Source organism: Phycodurus eques, chromosome 17, assembly GCF_024500275.1.
Source record: "Phycodurus eques isolate BA_2022a chromosome 17, UOR_Pequ_1.1, whole genome shotgun sequence".
NCBI classification, from domain to species: Eukaryota; Metazoa; Chordata; class Actinopteri; order Syngnathiformes; family Syngnathidae; genus Phycodurus; species Phycodurus eques.
Window position 1 is genome coordinate 21,495,997 of NC_084541.1, and position 18,664 is coordinate 21,514,660.

At 48.9% G+C, this 18,664-nt stretch overlaps 2 protein-coding genes across 7 annotated transcripts; one reads left to right on the plus strand and one right to left on the minus strand.

The window, feature by feature from the left end:
• Window positions 1–15: 15 nt before the first annotated feature.
• Window positions 16–7,230, minus strand: ublcp1 (ubiquitin-like domain containing CTD phosphatase 1). 2 transcript variants are annotated; one of them, XM_061701908.1, is made up of 11 exons: window positions 6,392–7,230; window positions 6,070–6,274; window positions 5,644–5,735; window positions 5,110–5,195; window positions 4,678–4,793; window positions 4,478–4,576; window positions 4,360–4,397; window positions 4,133–4,231; window positions 2,519–2,635; window positions 2,248–2,420; window positions 16–805 (listed from the first exon to the last, which is right to left on the minus strand). In XM_061701908.1, exons 2-10 carry the CDS (start codon window positions 6,221–6,223, stop codon window positions 2,289–2,291), a joined length of 933 nt encoding a protein of 310 aa, XP_061557892.1. In that variant the 5' UTR covers window positions 6,224–6,274; window positions 6,392–7,230; the 3' UTR covers window positions 16–805; window positions 2,248–2,288. The 2 variants fall into 2 exon arrangements, with proteins under 2 accessions (XP_061557892.1, XP_061557891.1); XM_061701907.1 differs by having other exon boundaries at window positions 23–805; window positions 2,293–2,420.
• A 1,898-nt stretch (window positions 7,231–9,128) lies between these two features.
• On the plus strand, window positions 9,129–18,649 carry LOC133415670 (RING finger protein 145-like). 5 transcript variants are annotated; one of them, XM_061701904.1, is made up of 13 exons: window positions 9,129–9,629; window positions 9,707–9,887; window positions 10,490–10,729; window positions 10,970–11,078; window positions 11,157–11,248; window positions 11,629–11,864; window positions 13,796–13,971; window positions 14,046–14,186; window positions 14,439–14,621; window positions 14,702–14,849; window positions 14,930–15,052; window positions 15,111–15,344; window positions 15,567–18,649. In XM_061701904.1, the coding sequence occupies exons 2-13, from the start codon at window positions 9,878–9,880 to the stop codon at window positions 15,933–15,935; spliced, it is 2,061 nt and encodes a 686-aa protein (XP_061557888.1). In that variant the 5' UTR covers window positions 9,129–9,629; window positions 9,707–9,877; the 3' UTR covers window positions 15,936–18,649. The 5 variants fall into 5 exon arrangements, with proteins under 5 accessions (XP_061557888.1, XP_061557887.1, XP_061557886.1 ...); XM_061701903.1 differs by having other exon boundaries at window positions 9,129–9,322; XM_061701906.1 differs by having other exon boundaries at window positions 9,186–9,322; window positions 9,707–9,850.
• Window positions 18,650–18,664: the final 15 nt, after the last annotated feature.

An 18,664-nucleotide genomic window follows, 5' to 3' on the forward strand; every position in this document is an offset into this window, starting at 1 on the left:
TCGCTCTTCAAGAATATTGCATAAAAGAGCTCAATTAAATCAATGACGCACTCCAGAGAGTTTGGGTACAAAAAAAGTTTGTATTAATTCAGGTCATACTTGCACACGCCAAATGTTGTTCAAAATGCAGTCTCTTCACCCAAACGACAACAACAACACAATCGCTCCACTGACCAAGTTACATATACACACACATTCCTCCAGCGGTTTCCATGACAACATGCACACTACTATATTTTCTAAGCCTTTTAAGATGTTTTTCATCTTTGCAATTCTTGTTTTTGTGTTGCTAAGTTGTGTTAGCTGCATTATGTCGTTGTTTTTGCACTTGTGTTGTTTTCTGTTGTTGCTGCATGTGCTGCTGTTTTGTGTTGTGGTGTTGCTACATTGTGTTTGCTGTTATGTTGTTGTTTCTTCTGTGGCTGAATTGTTGTATTGTTGTGTTGTGTTTTTTGTATTGCTGCGTTGTGTTTGTGTTGTTACTTAGTTGTGTTGCCGCATTGCGCTTCTTGTCTTCTTGTTGTATTTGCTGCATTGTGTTTTCTGTATTTTTGTGTTGCTGCGTACATGTTGGCGTGTGTTGTGGCAGGAAGTACCAGGGTGTCGAGCGCAGCGGTATACTTTGTGTCATGAGACCGGACACACACACACACACACACACACACACACACAGTGCAGGTCGTCTGTGTGTAGCGGGCGGAGCTTGTCTGCGGGATTTGCATTCTTCCAGTGTGTCGTCGTCATATTGTCTTCGTCGTGGTCTCGTGTACTTTGTGGTCAGTGTTGCTGTCTCTTGGACAGGTACCTACACACACACACACACACACACACACACACACACACACACACACACACACACATAGAAAGCACGTGGAGACAAATTCCTTGTGTGTTTTTGACATCCTTGGCAAATCCAGAGGATTCTGATTCCGGTTCTGATGCGGTCTTAATAGTAATACAGTGGTACCTTGAATTTTCCCCATTGAATTCGTCTGTTCCAGCCCCCCTCAAACACATTTTTTGTGACACGTTTTTCATAAATAGCGCTGTACTGTATCAAAACGTAAATACCTTAATTTCCCGTGTATAATGCGCATTTCCCCCCCCCCCCCCCCAAAAAAATAGAGTTAAAAGTCAATGGTGTGCATTATACATAGTTATAGGCTCAAATGGAAAAAATATATATATGTATGCTGCCATCTAGTGGTAATGAAAAAGCTGTACACTTTCAATCCAAAATGCCACCGCCACCTCGTGGTTATAAAAAATGTGTAGCCTACACTTTCACTCCAATATGACAGGGGTACGTACGTACGTATGACTGCATATATGTACAGTTGTGCTCATAAGTTTACATACCCTAGCAGAATTTGTGAAATTATTTATTTTAAATATGATGACTGAACAACAACCATCATTCATTTTTTTTTGGGTTATGTTTTGCTTTTCTGAAATGCTTGACCGTTTAATTTGAATCCCATTAAAATAAAATTCAATGTGTTTCGCCTGGCTATTTTCTTTAAAGAATTTTACCCATCTTACAAATTCTGCCTGGGTAATCAAACATATGAGGACAACGGTGTGTTTTCGCATTTACTAAATAAAAGTTTCAAAATAAGAGCAAGTACATTAAAAAAGGATTAAGTGTTCCAACCAAGTGCTTAAGTTTAGAATATTTTTTTTAACAAGCCTAACAAAATACAGATAAGACCTCATGTTTTGATCATATGGGTAGAAGCAAAATCATGCATTGTAAAAATGCATTATACATGGGTAAAAGGGTTTTCCAGAATTTTGAGGTCAACTTTGGGGGTGCGCATTATACACGAGATATATAAGGATTTTTAGTAGACTATATACTTGACTGTAGGTCTGAACTGATTAATTGAAAACTCCTGAATGACTATATAAGGAGTTTTAGATAGTGGACTAATTTTGGACTGAAACGATTACTCGGATACTCCGTCATCACGATAGAGTGGAACCTAGATTTAAGGGATGAATAGGGGGGAGGTCGTCTGTTAAAACCAATTGTCCCTTAAATTGAAGCACTTTTTTCGTGGCTTAAAAACACCAGTACAGTAAATATTAAAAAAAGCTTTAAAATGTTAGCAAAGTTTTGATGTTTATGCAAGCATCGGAGGGGCTATTTTGTGTTCTAAATGGACGGTCGGTTAAGCCGAAGTCTGTAAAACGGAGGTTCCGCCGTATCGGGTTTTTGTTTGTCGTCGTGCGCGTTTGCGTTACCTCTCCCGGTGTTTGTGTTCGTGCAGTTGTGCATTTTTGCATTACTTCTCCCAGTGTTTGTGGTTGAGCGTAGTGAAGTCGTCGAGGGTGGCGATCTCCTTCAGGTACTCGCTCAGCTTCTGGAGCTCGCGGTCCTTCTCGCGGTTCATGTGGGCCTTCATGAAGGGCCGGATCTGCGCGCGCGCGCACACACACACACACACACACACACACACACACACGCGTGTTGCGTACACGTCGGCGGGCACGACGCCAATGCGGGCGCGGCTACCTTGAGTCCGTTCTGCGGGTTCATGAGGAAGTTGCGTCCGATGTCGTCGAACATGATGGTGTTCTTCCTGCTGTAGAAGCGCTCGTACTTGCCCCAGATCACGCCCAGCGGCTTCACCTGCGACCCCCGAAGAAATTAGGAACACGGACCCACGTGCGCACGACGTAGGCAACGTGTGCCTCGTTGTACTCCGTTTGTATGCGTTGCTTCGCCGTGTGTGTTAAAGTTGGCGCGGTTTGAAGGTTTAAAATTACTGCGACGGCCGTGCTCATTTCTATTAGCACATTTACGGCATTTCGCATCACGTGTTAGCATTAAGGTAACGGACTTTGGTTGGACATTTCTGTCGGTTTAAATATGCGGCGCTGTCTCGAGATATGAGTGACCCAACTTACGGGTTTTTCAAGATACAAGCCGTCGTTCAGCCAATTGTTTTGCTCCGACTTACGGTTTTATTGTGCCAGTACTGTAGGTGTTTTGACGTCAAAAATAGCACAGTGGCAATTTGTTTAAAAAAAAAATAATAATAATAAACAACAACAACAACAACAACAAAACTTAGGCGACAGTGCCGGATTGATAATGCGTCTGAAAGGCCGGTACCGAAAAAGCCGACAGTCAGCCAACGACCGTCTGTCTTGCGACGAGTTGCGTGGGAGCCGGCCGGGCGAAGGAAACGGCTTCAAAATACTGCCGACTGGCTCCTGCGTTAGCGTTAGCGACCGGGACGTAACCTCAGTCCGCAGCTCGCGATTGCTATGTAAGCAAAGTCAGAGTGACGGTATATGCGGTGGATTTCCCTGCGTTGTCAGGGAGACTTTGCATTCGATGCACACCGGAAGTGAGGGTTAAAAGCAGGAGATCGCTAGCATCCATAGCGCCGGACGACCTAGCGCGGGTGCCCGGCTCGGAGCGCTCCGACCCGTTTACAGGCTACACTCGTCGTCGGAGAGCACTCCGGAAATCGGGTGCTTCGACAAGAAAAAGCGAATGCAAAAGGAAAACCGCCAATTATCCAAGCGGAGCAAAAAGGTCCACGTTTTGAGTGTCGTGGCTCCGAACGCAATGAACAACAGCACCGCGCTGCGCAACGTATTGTTTACAAGCAAATGCAGTCAAACAAGAATACTGCACACTCAAAGCTTGAATAAAAAACTTCAAAGCCTTAAGTCACTGTTTCATTCCTACATTCCTATTTAATTAGAGTATTACTACATGTTCCTAGAAAGTAAAATACTATAGAGTGCGAGTATTTAGTTCTTAAAAAGACCTCACAAAAATCTTAGTTTTTTTGGGAGGCTGGAACGGATTCATGGAATTTCTGGATTTGAGATAGGAGTCTTTTGAGGTACAAGTGTGGCCACGGAACAATGAAACTCGTATGTGGAGGCACTGGTGTACAATGTTAAATGTTCTCTTGCTGTATGTGTCAGTTTCCCAATCAAGGTCAAGTGAGACGAGTGACAAATAAGCCACCTTGAAGCAAGCACGCTCGACCTCTCGTTCGGAGAACTTTGCGAGCGAGTCTTGCCAACCTGTCGTGGTGTCCGGACCGCGCGACCCCCCCCGACCGGGCGTCCCTCATTAGGCACGTTACGTGGACGAAGGGCTCACCTCGACGACGCCCCTTTTGGGCGTGTGCACGGTGATCATGGCGGCGCTGTCCAGCATGAACGTGATCTTGTAGTTGGGGTTGTCAATCACACCCAGCTCCTGACGCACACGCACACGCACACGCGCGTCATCTTTGGCTTGCATTATGTGCCATTGTAATGTGCGTCCATGATTGTTCGGTTCCTCCTCTGATTGGCCAAAAGACCGCGACCTTTTGTTTCACTGACCTTCATTTTGGCCTCGATCCACTTCATGCTGGTGGCAGCTGGAAGGAAACACACACGCGCGCGCAACGACGATGATGTCACCATCGTCACGGTGATGTCACGACGAGGTCATACGTACACCAGATAACGATGTCGTAATCCTCGTACGCCGACGTCAGGAACTCGTGAAGGTACGGCCTCATCAGCTCCTGACCGGTTTCTGCGCACGACTTGTGGTCTACACACGCGCACAGAATTACACACACACACGCGCGGGCGCGTGTTGAGTGTGCGGCGCAGGGGCGTGTCTGAGGGGTGGCTTTGGGGGCTGGCGCTCACCAAACAAAGTGTAGTCCACATCCAGGACCAGAAGTCTTTTTCCTTCCCTGGGGGAGTTCATCTCCTCCACCTTGTAGTCTTTGACGCGCCGAGTGATCTTTGCCAGGTTCTCCTCCCTGCAAACACGTCTTTTTCTTTGTGTGACCTTTGACCACGAATGGCGGCGAACTTATTTTTTACACTGGTATGACAATGTTAGACTGTGACTTAAAACGTGGCCTGCACAGTTAATTACGCCGCAGTGATGACCACAGTTTGACTCTTTTTTGACTTACATTATTTCCTCTGGGAAAATTTGCTAGCAAATGCAAGATTGACTTCTTGTTACTTCTGACGTATATCAGCTTAAATGCGCAAATGTGTCTGAAAACAATTTGTGAACATTACGCTGGCCGCAGTTTGACCCCGGAACGGATCGCGCGCGCGTCTGACCTGTTCTCCACTTCGACGACCTCCTCCTCGATGTCAAAGTCGTTGACCACGTCGTCATTCTCGGGGGGGGGCGCTAAAACCTCCTCCTGCGCCCGAGCAAAAACAGTCAGACGTTCACAAGAAGCAGGAGGGAGAAGAAAAGGGTGGAGGAGGAGGAGAAGAAGAAAGAGAGGGAGAAGGGGGGAAACAAGAAAAGAAAAGACAGGAGGAGGAGGAATAAGATGATGAGTGAAGAGGCGGAAGAGGGAGAAAAGAAGAGAAGGAGCGGCAGAGGAGGAGGACAGGATGGAAAACAAAAAAACAAGAAAAAGGAGAAAGAGAAGAACAAGAAAAAAGAAAGAAAATGGCAAATGAGGGGAGGAGAGGGAGGGAAAAGATGAAGCAAGGAGAAAAGAAGGAAAAGAGAAGATGGAGACGCAAGAGACAGAAGGAAATGCAGGAGAAGAAGGGAGAAGCTACAAGGGAGAGAGAAGTTGGAAAAAGAGAAGATTGCATGAGGATGACGAAGAGGAGGAGCGTGTGCGTGCGTCTGACCAGGCCTTCCTCCCTGGTGCCCATCATCATGATCTTGGTGTTGGGCTTCAGCTTGAGCGAGCCCAACTTCACTTGGTCCTCCGCCGCTTTCCCTGACGCACAAAAAGAGTTGAGGATAAACGGCCGCGCTTCCCCCCGGAAAAAGGGAAAAAAAGGACAAGAAAAGGATCCAATTGAGCGAGCCGCGGGTGCCCGGCCGCTCCGCTGTATTCGATGAATCCTTTGTTCATATTATATATTACATATTTTATTGTTTGTCCGCCGTCTCAATGAATATTGCCCCCCCAATCACGACACATTGAAAATATTTGAGTCCACTTTGTACTACTACAGAGCGAGTCAATGTTGTTCATCATTGTACTTGCTGTTGCATTGTGGGATACAACCTTTGCTCCCTCCACCCTCACTACATACGGGGGAGTTTACCTTTGACCTTGAGCCCGAGCAGCTTCTGTCTCTCGGGCAGCACGCCGGTCAGCGCCTTGATGGACTGCTTGAGGTCCATGACGGTGTCCTCCTCGCACAGGGACGTGATGGCGTACTCGTGGCCGCCCCACTTGATGATCACGGACACGGACATGGTCCTCACGCGCGCGCGCACGCCTTACAGCCACACACGCACACGCACGCACTGCAGTACAACAAAGTGAGACGTTGCCGGTCACGTTGATGTTTTTAGCCAAGGCGGCTAACTGGCTAGCAAACCCGGCGAGCTAGGCGGATAACATTAGCTCGTCGTCAGCCTCACCTGGCGGAGCGAGTTAGCATGTGATGCTAACATGAGACGCGCGACGAACGGGCCGTGGTGACGACTGGCACAGAGTCCGCCCGCTTTCTTCCTCTTCATGCGACGACGCGAGCGACAAAAAGAGCGAAAAGAGAGCAAACCGAGGCTCCTGAAGCGCCTCCTGCCGGTAGTGACGTACAACAAAGCCTCGTCGTCATGGTAACCGCGCGGCTCGCCCAGCGTTCCACACGTAGATAGGAACACGAGATGAGCTAGCGTGCTGTTGCAGCCCCTCGAGCCGGCGTGACTCCGCGGTGGCCATGTTGGTGGGGGCGAAGTACCCATCCAAGGCAATGCGTGGACATTGAAATTAAGTCGTAAATTGTTCAATTCTCAACTGTTTTTCGTAAGGTTTACTTTTTTTGTCAATACATTACAATAAGATTTGGAAAAATAAAGAAAAGAAAAACGGTATATGTATTTTATAACCGATAAAAGGTCACTCTCAGTTCCCTGGTCGCATTGTACAACTTGTACGCAACCGTATACGGCGCAATGTGCTAACGTGCTCCTTGGTCTTTTGTTTTTCTCGCCATCCACACACACACACGGAACGCACTGACGGCTACTACTTCCCGAGCTTAGCGTCGCTTGAGGCACGCGTCTCCAAAGTGGCGTGTCGTATCTACCAATTCAAACGGCGTTCCGCCCACAGGCACAGGCACAGGCTAGATATACAGTACTGTAGATTCATTTCCCAGCGCAGGAACTTCCTTAGCTTGAACTTGAGTCGCTTGAGTTCCCCCTGTGTCCCCACCGGAAAAAAACCGAGCAAGGTACAGAAGGTTCCCCCTGGCGGGCAGGGTCTTCCTCGCGCTCCCAGGAACTCTTTGCGGGGCCGGCCTGTGCTGACGAACGCTGATTGGCTGACAGACCTCTGTAGGCGTTTACGTTTCCGTTCCCACAGCCGCCATTACCGGACGCCGCGTTACGCGAGGCTAGAAACACGACGATTAAAATACATTGAAAACACCGGTCTTTCCGTTTTCCCGCCGGGCCGCTCTCGGCCGACTCGGTCCCGCTAAGGAGCGGGGGTCCGAGCCCGGCCGGGTCAGAGGAGACAACGCCGGCGTGAGACCCTCTGATGCGCCCATGCAGTCAGTAGCAGCGGGGGGGGAAATACAAATCAAAAACCTTCCGTTCACAAAGAAATATTCGCAATGTGCAGTCTGTTTTTGTTGTGCTCAAATTTGTAGTGGAACTGTGTCAGGCTTCAGACTCATGTCCCTATTGCATTTCTCATCCATCCATTTTCTGTAGCCACGAAAGTGGCGGGCGTGCTGGAGCCTATCCCAGCTATGTTCGGGCGAGGGGGTACACCCTCAACCCGTCGCCAGCCAATCGCAGGTCACATAGAAACCATTCGCACCTACGGGCAATTTAGAGTCGTCAAATGAACCTAGCATGCGTGTTTTTGGGATGCGGGAGTGCCCGAAGAAAAGCCACGCAGGCACGGCGAGAACATGCAAACTCCACACGGGCGGGGCCGGATTTGAACCCGCAACCTCACAACTGTGAGGCAGATGTGATAACCAGTCTCCCACCGTGCCGCCCTATTGCATTTCCCAGTTGCTAAATCACATCGATAGTCATCTGCAGGCTTTTTCATTTATTGATATGTGTTTTCATTTCAAAAGACACGTTTTTCTGATGTCTTGGCATTCAGGCAATTCCATTTGTCTTAATGCAGGTTCCCCAGCTTTCGAGAACATACGCTCACTTTTAGGTATGTCATCTCAATAAAATACAATCAATAGATTCAAATTTAGGCGGCACGGTGGGACACTGGTTAGAGCATCTGCCGCCCAGTTCTGAGGTTGCGGGCTTCAAATCCCGGCCCCGCCTGTGTGGAGTTTGCATGTTCTCCCCGTGCCCGCGTGGCTTTTCTCCGGGCACTCCGGTTTCCTCCCACGTCCCCAAAACATGCCTGCTAGGTCGACTGAAGAGTCGAAATGGCCCGTAGGTGCGAATGGTTGTTTGTTTCTATGTGCCCTGCGATTGGCTGGCGACCGGTTCAGGGTGTACCCCGCCTCTCGGCCGAAGATTGCTGGGATGGGCTTCAGCACGCCCGCGACCCGCTTGAGGATAAGAAGCTCGGAAGATGAATGAATGAATGAGTATTCAAATTAATCGAAATGAACCTGTATATAATAAAACTCCCTACTTCAAAGACTGTCTGCAGGCACGTCGGGATTCAAAATGTGAATCAGTTCTACATTTCCTCACCTGGATAAAGGGTTGTATCCAAAATATTTGACATTTCGATTAAGATATAAAATCAGACATTCATTTGAAAGCTTGAAATAGCAGCATTTTTTAGATCCAGTAGGTGTCAGTAATGAGCAACATTTGCTTCAACTACCCTGAACTAATCATTAGTGTGACGGAAACGCAAACCTTTTGCTATAGCAGGAATTCAAAGTTCCTGGGCTGCTTGTTGCGGATGGAAATTTTGCAAAGGTGAAAAGAGGTATTGTATTTACGCTAGACTTGAATTTTCCAAAATGTAATTGTCGAGCGGGGTTGGTGGGATTTGGGATTGCATTTTTGGGAAACCAATTTTTATTTTAGGGGGGCCTAAAACAATACAATTTTGCCCCAAACACATAGTACCAAATAATTTGGGGGGTTTGTGCCCCTGTTTTGAGCATCCACATCCACGGAGCCCTGAAATCAGCATCTGCGCATGCGTAATCCCGGTTGTTGCTGCTGCTGCCTCCTCCTGTGATGGCGTCTGAGCGAGATGCTCGGCTCGGCCGCCTCCTGTGAGCTCGACGCGGCTCCGTCAAACTCGGGCGGGCGATGCCCCGCTAAAATGCTCCGTGCCCCCGCCGGAAAGAAGAAGCACCCCACCGAGGCTCGTGCGCGCACCCTCAACGGCGGCCTTCACGCGTAAATTGGACCTTTTCGGCCATTTTGAACCTGTTCATCAAGTAGCTGGCGAGCTCCGTGCTAGCCGGCTAAACTAAGCTAAGCTAAACTAAAGATGGGTTATCTGAAACGGCGAGTAAAGCACCATAAAGCTCTTTAGTCTTTATGTGACTGATTTATATTCGCGAGTTTAACCGAAGAAGATGTGCGGTGCGGTGACGTCACTTTGTTTGACAAACTCGCTAGCTAGGCTAAGCAAGGCTAGCTGTTAGCTCGAGTTGTTGGCGCCGTGCCTTCTGATGCGGACACATCGTTGTATTCAATCTTGGTTTGTAATCATAATTAATACATATTAAGTAATTATAGTAACCCTAGTGTATGAACGAAACATGTATTCGTGTTTAGATTCTTCAGTAAATGTCAGCGAAACGTTGGAGATTGTCGGACGGACGGACGGACGGAGAGGTTACTCGAGTTCACGTGGGCATCGACGCCAATCCACCAAAGTGTCGCCGATCACGCTAACCTCAGTACGAGTACACGGATTAGGTGATTAAAATACAGTAGACGACCGTGATGGAGTTATGTAAGTAGCACTGGCGCTGACTATTATGCAACGCGACATCATTTTGTTGTTGGGATGACGACAGTGCATGCGAGTCTCTCAAAATGAAAACCGAATGCTTGGCGATGTTTCCTACAATGTTCGAATGTTGTGCAGACACACGAGCGTCATACAACCCTAATATATAGATTCTACATTTAATTAGTTCACCGTTTTATCATCTTTATTTTGAGCCTCATCAACAAATGATTTCTCCCGTCTGTCTGTTATTAAAAATCAAATGTTTGCCCACCCTTGCGTAAAAGTATGATTTTTGGCATGTAAACAGGCGCGTAACATAGGAACAAGGAACTTGTTCTCGTGTCATGGTGTGCAGTTGACACGGTTTTCATTTAGTTTTTTATTATAACGATCATAGTTTTTGTGCAAACTGTGACAAGTGTCAAACGTGACAAACTGTAATGTATGCCAATGAGTTAGATGACAAAAAAAGATTATTATCACAGTTACTTCAGTGTGGTCCGCCACCTGCTCCTTGTGTAAAATGTCCTGTTGAGATTTGGCGCAAATCAAAGTGACTTGACATGTCAGCAACCTTGAAACTGCCTCGTCTTGTGCCGCAGCGTCCCGTCCTAGCGCTCTGCCGTGCCCGCCGATCGGTGGGAGGGCCGCGGCGGCCATGGCGGTGAAGGAGCGCGTGGAGGCGGTGCTGAACGTGGGCCTGCGCGTGCCCAGTATCATGCTGCTGGACGTCCTGTACCGCTGGGACGTGAGCTCCTTCTTCCAGAAGGTTCAGCGATCCAGCCTGTCCAACAACCCGCTCTTCCAGTACAAGTACCTGGCGCTCTACCTGCACTACGTGGGTCAGTTTATTGCTCAGGATGATGTTTGGGGGGGATTAGCTTTTCATTTTGGCGGGCTCCCGTGTTCAAAGCACTGCGCCGCTGGCGCCAAACGACGTGGATCTCATTTGCAAAAGTGCAGCCGGTGCTGACAAAGCGATGCGAGTCAATGTTGGCGCAAAAAAAGCAGCTTGAAAGCTCGTTTACAAGCGAAACTTGTTTTGAGTAATGTCGTTGTTATTTTTTTAAATGATGTAACAGGTTACATCCTGAGCCTGGTCCTGCTCACACTGCCCCGTCAGCACCTGGTCAAGCTTTACCTCTACGTTCTCACCGCCCTGCTGCTCTTTGCCGGCCACCAGGTGTCCAGGTACGCAAGCGCAAGCGCACACGTGCACGTGCGCACAGTGTACAGGGCTTGAATGCGTCCGTCTTGCGTTGTGGTCAGGGATTACGTGCGCAGCGAGCTGGAGTCGGGCCACGAGGGCGCCGTGTACCTGGAGCCGCTCTCCATGAACAGATTCGCCACGGCGCTCGTAGGTAAGACGGTCACGTGACCGCACGGGAGGAAGGCGACGCCTCGCGCTGCCCGCCGAGGTCCGGAACGAGCCCGCCGCTGCCGCGATGTGTTTCCGTCGTCGTGCTAATAATAGAACGCACGGCGTGCTGAAGTCAGCGTAAATGTGCTTCCACCTTCCATTGTGTGTGTGTTTGTGTGTGTGTGTGCGTGCATGCGCGCGTGTGACTTGTTTGTGTGTGCGTGTGAACTGTTTGACTGTCGTGTGTGCACACGTGACTTTAGTTTGTGTACGTGAGTGCGTGCGCGCGCACCCGTGACTTTAGTTTGTGTGCATGTGACTTGTATTTGACTGTTGTGTGTGTGTGTGTGTGTGTGTGTGTGTGTGTGTGTGTGGTTCCAGGTCAACTGGTGGTGTGCACACTGTGCTCGTGCGTGATGCAGACCAAGCGCATCTGGCTGTTCTCGGCCCACCTGCTCCCCTTGGTGGCCCGTCTGTGCCTGGTGCCTCTGGAGACCATCGTGTTCATCAACAAGTTCTCCATGATCTTCACGGGCCTGGAGGTCATCTACTTCCTGGCGTCCAACCTGCTGGTGCCCTACAACCTGGCCAAGACGGCGTACCGCGAGCTGGTTCAGGCGAGTGCGGCGGCGGCGGGTGAACAATCTTTTCGGAGGTTTTTCGTTCACGCGCAACAAAAGCAAGTAACGCGTGACGTGTTCCAAATATCAAAGAGGAGGTAGAACATTTTTCATACACATTTGTAAACAGGAACAGGGGCATCTAGTCTTAGCTTAGCAATGAGCATGGCGTCCCTGTTTTTCCTCATGTTAATTCCTCCTTGTCCTCCCTTTCTGATAGCGATACTTGGCACAAGTGAAGCTTATTTGCTGCCACGGAAGCGATGGTTAGTGACTTATGCGGCGTTGACATCGGACGGCAGGCGAACGTTTGCCTCCGCGTCTCGACGTCGTATTCAGCTGCGTTAGCTGTAGCTCGTAGGTAGCGGGCCAGCGCATAATAGCGTGCGACAAGCATCCCCCGTAGTACCCGAACAGCAGAAAGCAGCAAGGTTGGGCAACTGTTCAACGTGGACGTGCCGTTCGTTTGTTTTTTATTTGTATTTGCAATCCAGTGCAAACAACCGTATTCAGGCCGTGATTTTCGCTTGGGTCATAACATCCCCTTTGGGCCATTTTATTTCGGTCTGAAACTGAAAAAGCACATTTGGGCCATTTTCCGCTGAAATTTTGGTGCATCACTAATATAAAGTATCAAATATTGTTTTACAACAATACTGAACTATATTTATAATTTATAATGTGCTTGTGGATGAAAATGTGAAGCTTATACCATGCTGGGTCTGCAGGGCTCGAGACTGCCACCAAACTGCAAAGATTGTCTTCTTAATTTGACAATCGTTTTCATTTCACTCATTATTACAAACAGTCATGTGCAAAGGGTTTAAATAACTTTATGAATCTAGCGAAGCTAACATTCTATTATATACACCTATATCCATCCATTTATCCATCTTTACATCTATGTTTAAAGTAACTAGTTCCAACCTTGTTTGTATCACATACATATGACGATACTGCATGTGCAAAGATGGAAAGCTCAGGCTCCCTATACAGAGGCTTGTGTCGGAAAACAAACTATCATTCAAATAAAGTGCAATAATTGCAGCAGTTATGGTTTATCCATGTTCTGTTTGGGAATATGATTTTAAATGGTTTGTAAATTGCTTTGTTTTGCTTGTAAATAATTATCAAAATAGTATGAACAATCATAAACGATACTTTCATATGGTTGGCGTAATGCTCAAAATGAAGTAACCTTTTCCAGGGGGAAAAGGAGGCCTCGCTAGAAGAACAAGCCCCTCTGACTCGAACAAATGATCAAATAAAAGTCGAGGCTTTTTTTTTTTTTTTTTTTAATTTTATGTATTTATTTATTTTATATATTTAATTGACCTGTTTTGTCTGCTAGTGCTTGTTGCAGACAAACTTCTTGTTCATGGTAACATAATTAGCAAATATCGTGTTGCGAGTCACTGTTAAGTGCTGGTGCCACCAACTGAAAAAGTTGGTCAAACCAGTGCAACGAATGCAAAAGTCTGCCAACTAAATTGGAGCCAGCCAGCCTCTTTTTGAAATATTCACCCACCCATTCATATTCACTCTTCTGCCTCAACTATTCATTTTATTATTCTTTTTATTTAACCTTTATTTAGCCAGGAAAAGCTTCATACGGGGGACCCCCGCACACTTGCGCTCCGGCACCCGCAGATTCACCTATTTGCCGATTTTGTTTTCAAACTTTTTTTTTTCAATTTCACTTTTTTTGTTTGTTGTTGTGGGAAATGCTTATTAGCGATCTATCCCTACTTATTCACGTATATTTCTTGGCTTAAATATGTTTTGAAATAAACAGCAAATAGCGGGCGTCGCCCGTACATGTGAACCTGCCGCGTTTTCACGCGGCGGGTTCTCCCGCACGGAGGAGTCGCTCCGTCGGTCGGTGCTCTGCGGGTGTGCGGTGACGGTTTGTTCCGGTGGGGTTCCAGGTGGTGGAGGTCTACGGTCTGCTAGCGCTCGGGATGTCCTTGTGGAACCAGCTGGTCCTGCCTGTCCTCTTCATGTGCTTCTGGCTGCTGCTCTTCGCCCTGCAGATCTACTCGTACTTCAGCACCCGAGACCGCCCCGTCTCCAGAGAGAGGCTCCTCTTCCTCTTCCTCACCAGGTGCGCGCGCTCGCTGCGTCCGTCGCCGTCGTGGCCGCGCGTGTGCGTAAAGCCTGTTTGTGCCTCCCGAGCAGCGTGGCCGAGTGCTGCAGTACGCCGTACTCGCTCTTGGGCCTGGTCTTCACCGTGTCCTTCATCGCGCTGGGCGTCCTCACGCTCTGCAAGTTCTACCTGCAGGGCTACCGAGCCTTCATCAACGACAACACCATGCACAGGTGGGCGCGGCAGGCGCGCACACGCTACCTTTTTTCTATTGTTCTTTTTTTTCCTCAGTTTCGGGTAACCTTGCCTACAGTTTTTCAAGCTCGGGAAGTTCAATACTCGTCTTAGTTTGGACCATTTCGAGCTATTCATTGGAGGTGGACGACTTGACGTTCAATTAAAAAAAAATTAAGAAATGTTTTTAATAACCCTAGAAAAAAAATAGCGTGCGCACTCAACAGCAGCCTTGCGTTTCCTGTGCCCAGGGGCGTGACGGAGGGCATCACCCTGCTGATCCTGGCCGTCCAGACGGGACTGATTGAGCTGCAGGTGATCCACCGAGCCTTCCTCCTGTCCATCATCCTCTTCATCGTGGTGGCCTCCATCCTGCAGTCCATGCTGGAGATCGCCGACCCCATTGTGCTGGCACTGGGGGCGTCCAGGGACAAGTAGGTGCCGCGGGCGGCGTTGCCCTCGCGCCCGGCTGCGTCCTGATCACGGTCGTTTTTCTCACGCCTCTTCCCGTCAGGAGTTTGTGGAAGCACTTCCGGGCCGTGTCGCTGTGCCTCTTCCTGCTGGTCTTCCCGGCCTACATGGCCTACATGATCTGCCAGTTCTTCCAGATGGACTTCTGGCTCCTCATCATCATCTCGTCCTCCGTCCTCACGTCGCTGCAGGTGACCGTGCGCATGCGCCGCACCGGTGAACGCGGGCCTTAGCGTGAGCGGGTGTGTCAAGTTTGTGTGGCCGCGTTCAGGTGCTGGGCACGCTGCTGATCTACGTGCTGTTCATGGTGGAGGAGTTCCGCAAGGCTCCCGTGGAGAACATGGACGAAGTCATCTACTGCGTCAACGGAATGTACAGGCTGCTGGAGTTCCTGGTACGGGCGCACGTGCGTTGCGGCCGGCGTGTTTGTTATAGCAGCGTTTGTCCGCCAGGTGGCGGTGTGCGTGGTGTGCTACGGCGTGTCGGAGACGGTGTTCGGCGAGTGGAGCGTGATGGGCGGCACCATCATCCTGGTGCACTCGTACTACAACGTGTGGCTGCGGGCGCAGTTGGGCTGGCAGAGCTTCCTGCTGCGCCGTGACGCCGTCAACAAGATCAAGAGCCTCCCCGCCGCCAGCGCCGCGCAGCTGCGACGCTACAACGACATCTGCGCCATCTGCTACCAGGTCGCCGCCCGCCGTTGCCCTTCGCGCCGGCTTCTCGCGTCGACGTGTGCCGTGTCGCATTAATGTCTCGTTAACGTGCGTGCGGCCTCTCGGGTGAGGCGTCGTACGTCGGTACGTTGCCTTGGAGTGTCACCTCGACGTGCTCCGTGTCGCCATCTTGTGTGGCTTCTCGCGTTGCTGTGTCGCGCCCACGTCTAATGTGCCGTCTCGTTTTCCCCTCAGGACCTGACCAGCGCCGTCATCACGCCGTGCAGCCATTTCTTCCACGCAGGCTGTCTGAAGAAGTGGCTGTACGTGCAGGAGACGTGTCCGCTCTGTCACGCTCAACTCAAGAGCCAATCGGCCGACTCGCCCCCGGCCGAACGCGTGCCCGCGGGACAGGAAGAGGAGAAGGCTGCGGACGACCAAGGAGCTTCATCTTCTGCGTGCGGCCGGTCGTCGGGGTCCTCCTCTGACCAGACTGACGCGCCCCCCTCGTCTCCCGCCGCGGCTTCCCGTCCGGAAGGAAGCGGCGGCGCGGCGGGCGGAGCCTCGGCCGAACCAGGCGTCCCTTTGGGCGGTCTGGTGTCTCTGAGCCCCGCTCGCATGTGACATCGTCGTTACCTCAGATGACATCACAGCTGATGTCGTTGACATTTGAACGCACTTGTTCCGTGCAGTCCGGTGTCACAGCACACGTCGGAATTCTTGCGTAGCGGACCGCGATAGTCCCTAAAATGTCCACCGGAAATCCCGACGCGGCGAGTTCGGGGAACCGGCGGTCGCCGCGTTCGCGATGGTTCGCTCATCTCCCCAACTCCCCGATCACCACGTCGGGATTTTCACAGAATGACGAAGAAGACGACGATGCATGCGTGAGCGCCTGCACGTTTCCACGGTTACCAAAGCATCTCGAGGATCTTTCTCCCTCTCTGACGTGCGGCAACCTTTTGCACCGTCGTCATTTCTACGACATGTCACTTGACCTTTGCCCCCGGCCCGTATGACGCGCCCTCGGCCGGTGTGATCGCTCCGCTGTCCGGAGCGGGATCGGCGAGACGCGGACGGCGCCCGTTACCTTCACGCAGTGTTAGCGCCGTTCCGAATGAATACATGCGCAATGAAAATGTATGATGAACGCCGCCAATCAAAACATCTTTTCCAAAAAAAAAGATGAAATGTCAACTTTGTTTTGCACGAGTTTGTGAGGACTCCACTGGCGATGGCGGTTTCCACTTTTGATTAAGATGAAAAGATGGGCCAGGTCGTGTGTAACCAGGTCAAAAAAAGAACAGCGGCTCAAATGTGCACGTAAGATATATGCCAAAATAATTGATGCTCATTTTAAGTTTCTTCAGGGTTCATTCCTGGGGCCGCATGTAACGATTTCAATAATTTTTCAGATGAATCGCCGAAAAACAATAACATAAATCCATCCCTTTATTGAAAAACAGGACATTATTTGAAATTGAAAGTGCACAAAGTGATGATGATTCACTTCCTGGTTTGGTGCGAACATCTTTCCAAGGTAAAAGCAGATGTTTACAAATGTCTTATTTTGGAAAAACAAAGACAACCTGCAGCAAAATAGGTGTCGATTAATTTGCTAAGTGATTAGAGTTGAACCTCTGATTCTAATAATCAACTGTTTAATAAAATTGTAAAATGTGCTACATGTATAAAATTCTTGTTTTAGTTTTGCTTCAGCCGGCTCGGTGGACGACCGGTTAGCACATCTGCCTCGCAGTTCTGAGGTTGCGGGTTCAAATCCCGGCCCCGCCTGTGTGGAGTTTGCATGTTCTCCCCGCGCCTGCGTGGCTTTTCTCCGGGCAATCCGGTTTCCTCCCACATCCCGAAAACACGCGTGCTAGGTTGATTGAAGACGCTGAGTTGCCCGTAGGTGCGAATGGTTGTTTGTTCCTTTGTGCCCTGCGATTGACTGGCGACTGGTTCGGGGTTTACCTGGCGTCTCGCCGGAAGATAGCTGCGATAGGCTCCAGCAGCCCGCGACCCTAATGAGGAAGATAACCAATAGTTTGAAGGGAAGCGTCCACAAAAAAAACAACCAAGTTGCACCAGCAGCAGTTCGAACGTTTGATGCAGCAGTGATTCTTTGGTCTGCCGCTAGAGGGAACCTGCGCACCACACAGAATCACTGATCGAAACGAACAAAAAACAAAGTAAAAAAAAAAAAGCATTTTAATGCACCTGTTTTAGGAAGTAACGGTTAAGGAGCGAAGTTGTTTAATCAAATGATATATTTTCATTTTTTTAAATCGTAATCATTGTAAATGTTTACAATTGTTTCGGTTTTACTTACAATTTATTGACCGAAAATATTTTCCGTCATTTGATGAGACTAATAAAAGAAATTTAAAAAATCAATAAATAATTTGTATCAATCAAATTTCGGGTGGAAAAGCGCCTAATGGATGCAACAAATACTCGAGTGAACAAAGTGAAGCTTCTCGCGTTGGTTGTGTGACGTCACCAGCCTGCACTTTCACAGGTCGGCCGAACGGTGGTGCTCAAGCTCAGCGACACGTGAGTTTTCGAAATACTTGCAGTTGCAATTTTAAATATTTATTTAGGCTGCTGTTTCTTTTAATTTTAAAATCCAACATACCCTGGACACTTTGTTTGGTACACAATGAGGTCACTCGTGCTAGTCCTCCGTTTTGATTAGTTTTGACACTGTCGAGAGTTAATGTACAAATACCTCATGCTGGTGCTTACAGTTTGGTGGAGAGTTTTCATATTTTGAGCTTCGTATAATTGAACAAGCTCCCTGAAATGTTTGTATTGGTGTACCTAATGACGTGTCCAGAGCGTGTGCGTGTCTTCATCTACGATGAACACATGTTGGAATCAACGACAAAAATAATTAGTCACACAACGGACCTGTCAGTCAAATGTTGAATTCTGACCAAGACGTTTTCGTTGTTGTTTGTCAACAGTTTGCGCATGCGGGTTCGGTCTTGGAGTGAGCGCGGAGGTAAGGCAAACTCCAAACCGCCGCGCGCGTCTGCCTCCACTGCTTCGGAAGACCTGCAGCCGTCGGATGGATGGAGAGTTTGGAGACCTTAACACAGTTAGGCTCGCAATACATATATATCAGAATCATCTGTATTTGCCAAGTATGTCCAAAAACACACACGGAATTTGTCTCCGGTCGTTGGAGCCGCTCTAGTACGACAACAGACGGTCAATTGACAGAGAACACTTTGGAGACGGAAAGACATTGACAAAAAAAAAAAAAAAACAGTCACTGAGCAGTAAAGGGTTCCTAGTTATCTGCTAATGCCGGTACATTATTATTATTATTATTTATTTATTTATTT

What these genes read in the sequence shown, in the direction of transcription:
- ublcp1 (XM_061701907.1), bottom strand. Translation starts at nt 6,223, where the DNA reads ATGTCCGTGTCCGTGATCATCAAGTGGGGCGGCCACGAGTACGCCATC. An exon ending in GCTCGGGCTCAAGGTCAAAG is followed by an intron (nt 5,736 to 6,069) that starts GTAAACTCCCCC and finishes TTTGTGCGTCAG; the next exon opens with GGAAAGCGGCGGAGGACCAA. An exon ending in TGTGGACTACACTTTGTTTG is followed by an intron (nt 4,577 to 4,677) that starts GTGAGCGCCAGC and finishes GCGCGTGTGTAG; the next exon opens with ACCACAAGTCGTGCGCAGAA.
- LOC133415670 (XM_061701902.1), top strand. Translation starts at nt 9,691, where the DNA reads ATGTATTCGTGTTTAGATTCTTCAGTAAATGTCAGCGAAACGTTGGAG. An exon ending in AGTACGAGTACACGGATTAG is followed by an intron (nt 9,851 to 10,489) that starts GTGATTAAAATA and finishes CTTGTGCCGCAG; the next exon opens with CGTCCCGTCCTAGCGCTCTG. An exon ending in GCTCTACCTGCACTACGTGG is followed by an intron (nt 10,730 to 10,969) that starts GTCAGTTTATTG and finishes ATGATGTAACAG; the next exon opens with GTTACATCCTGAGCCTGGTC.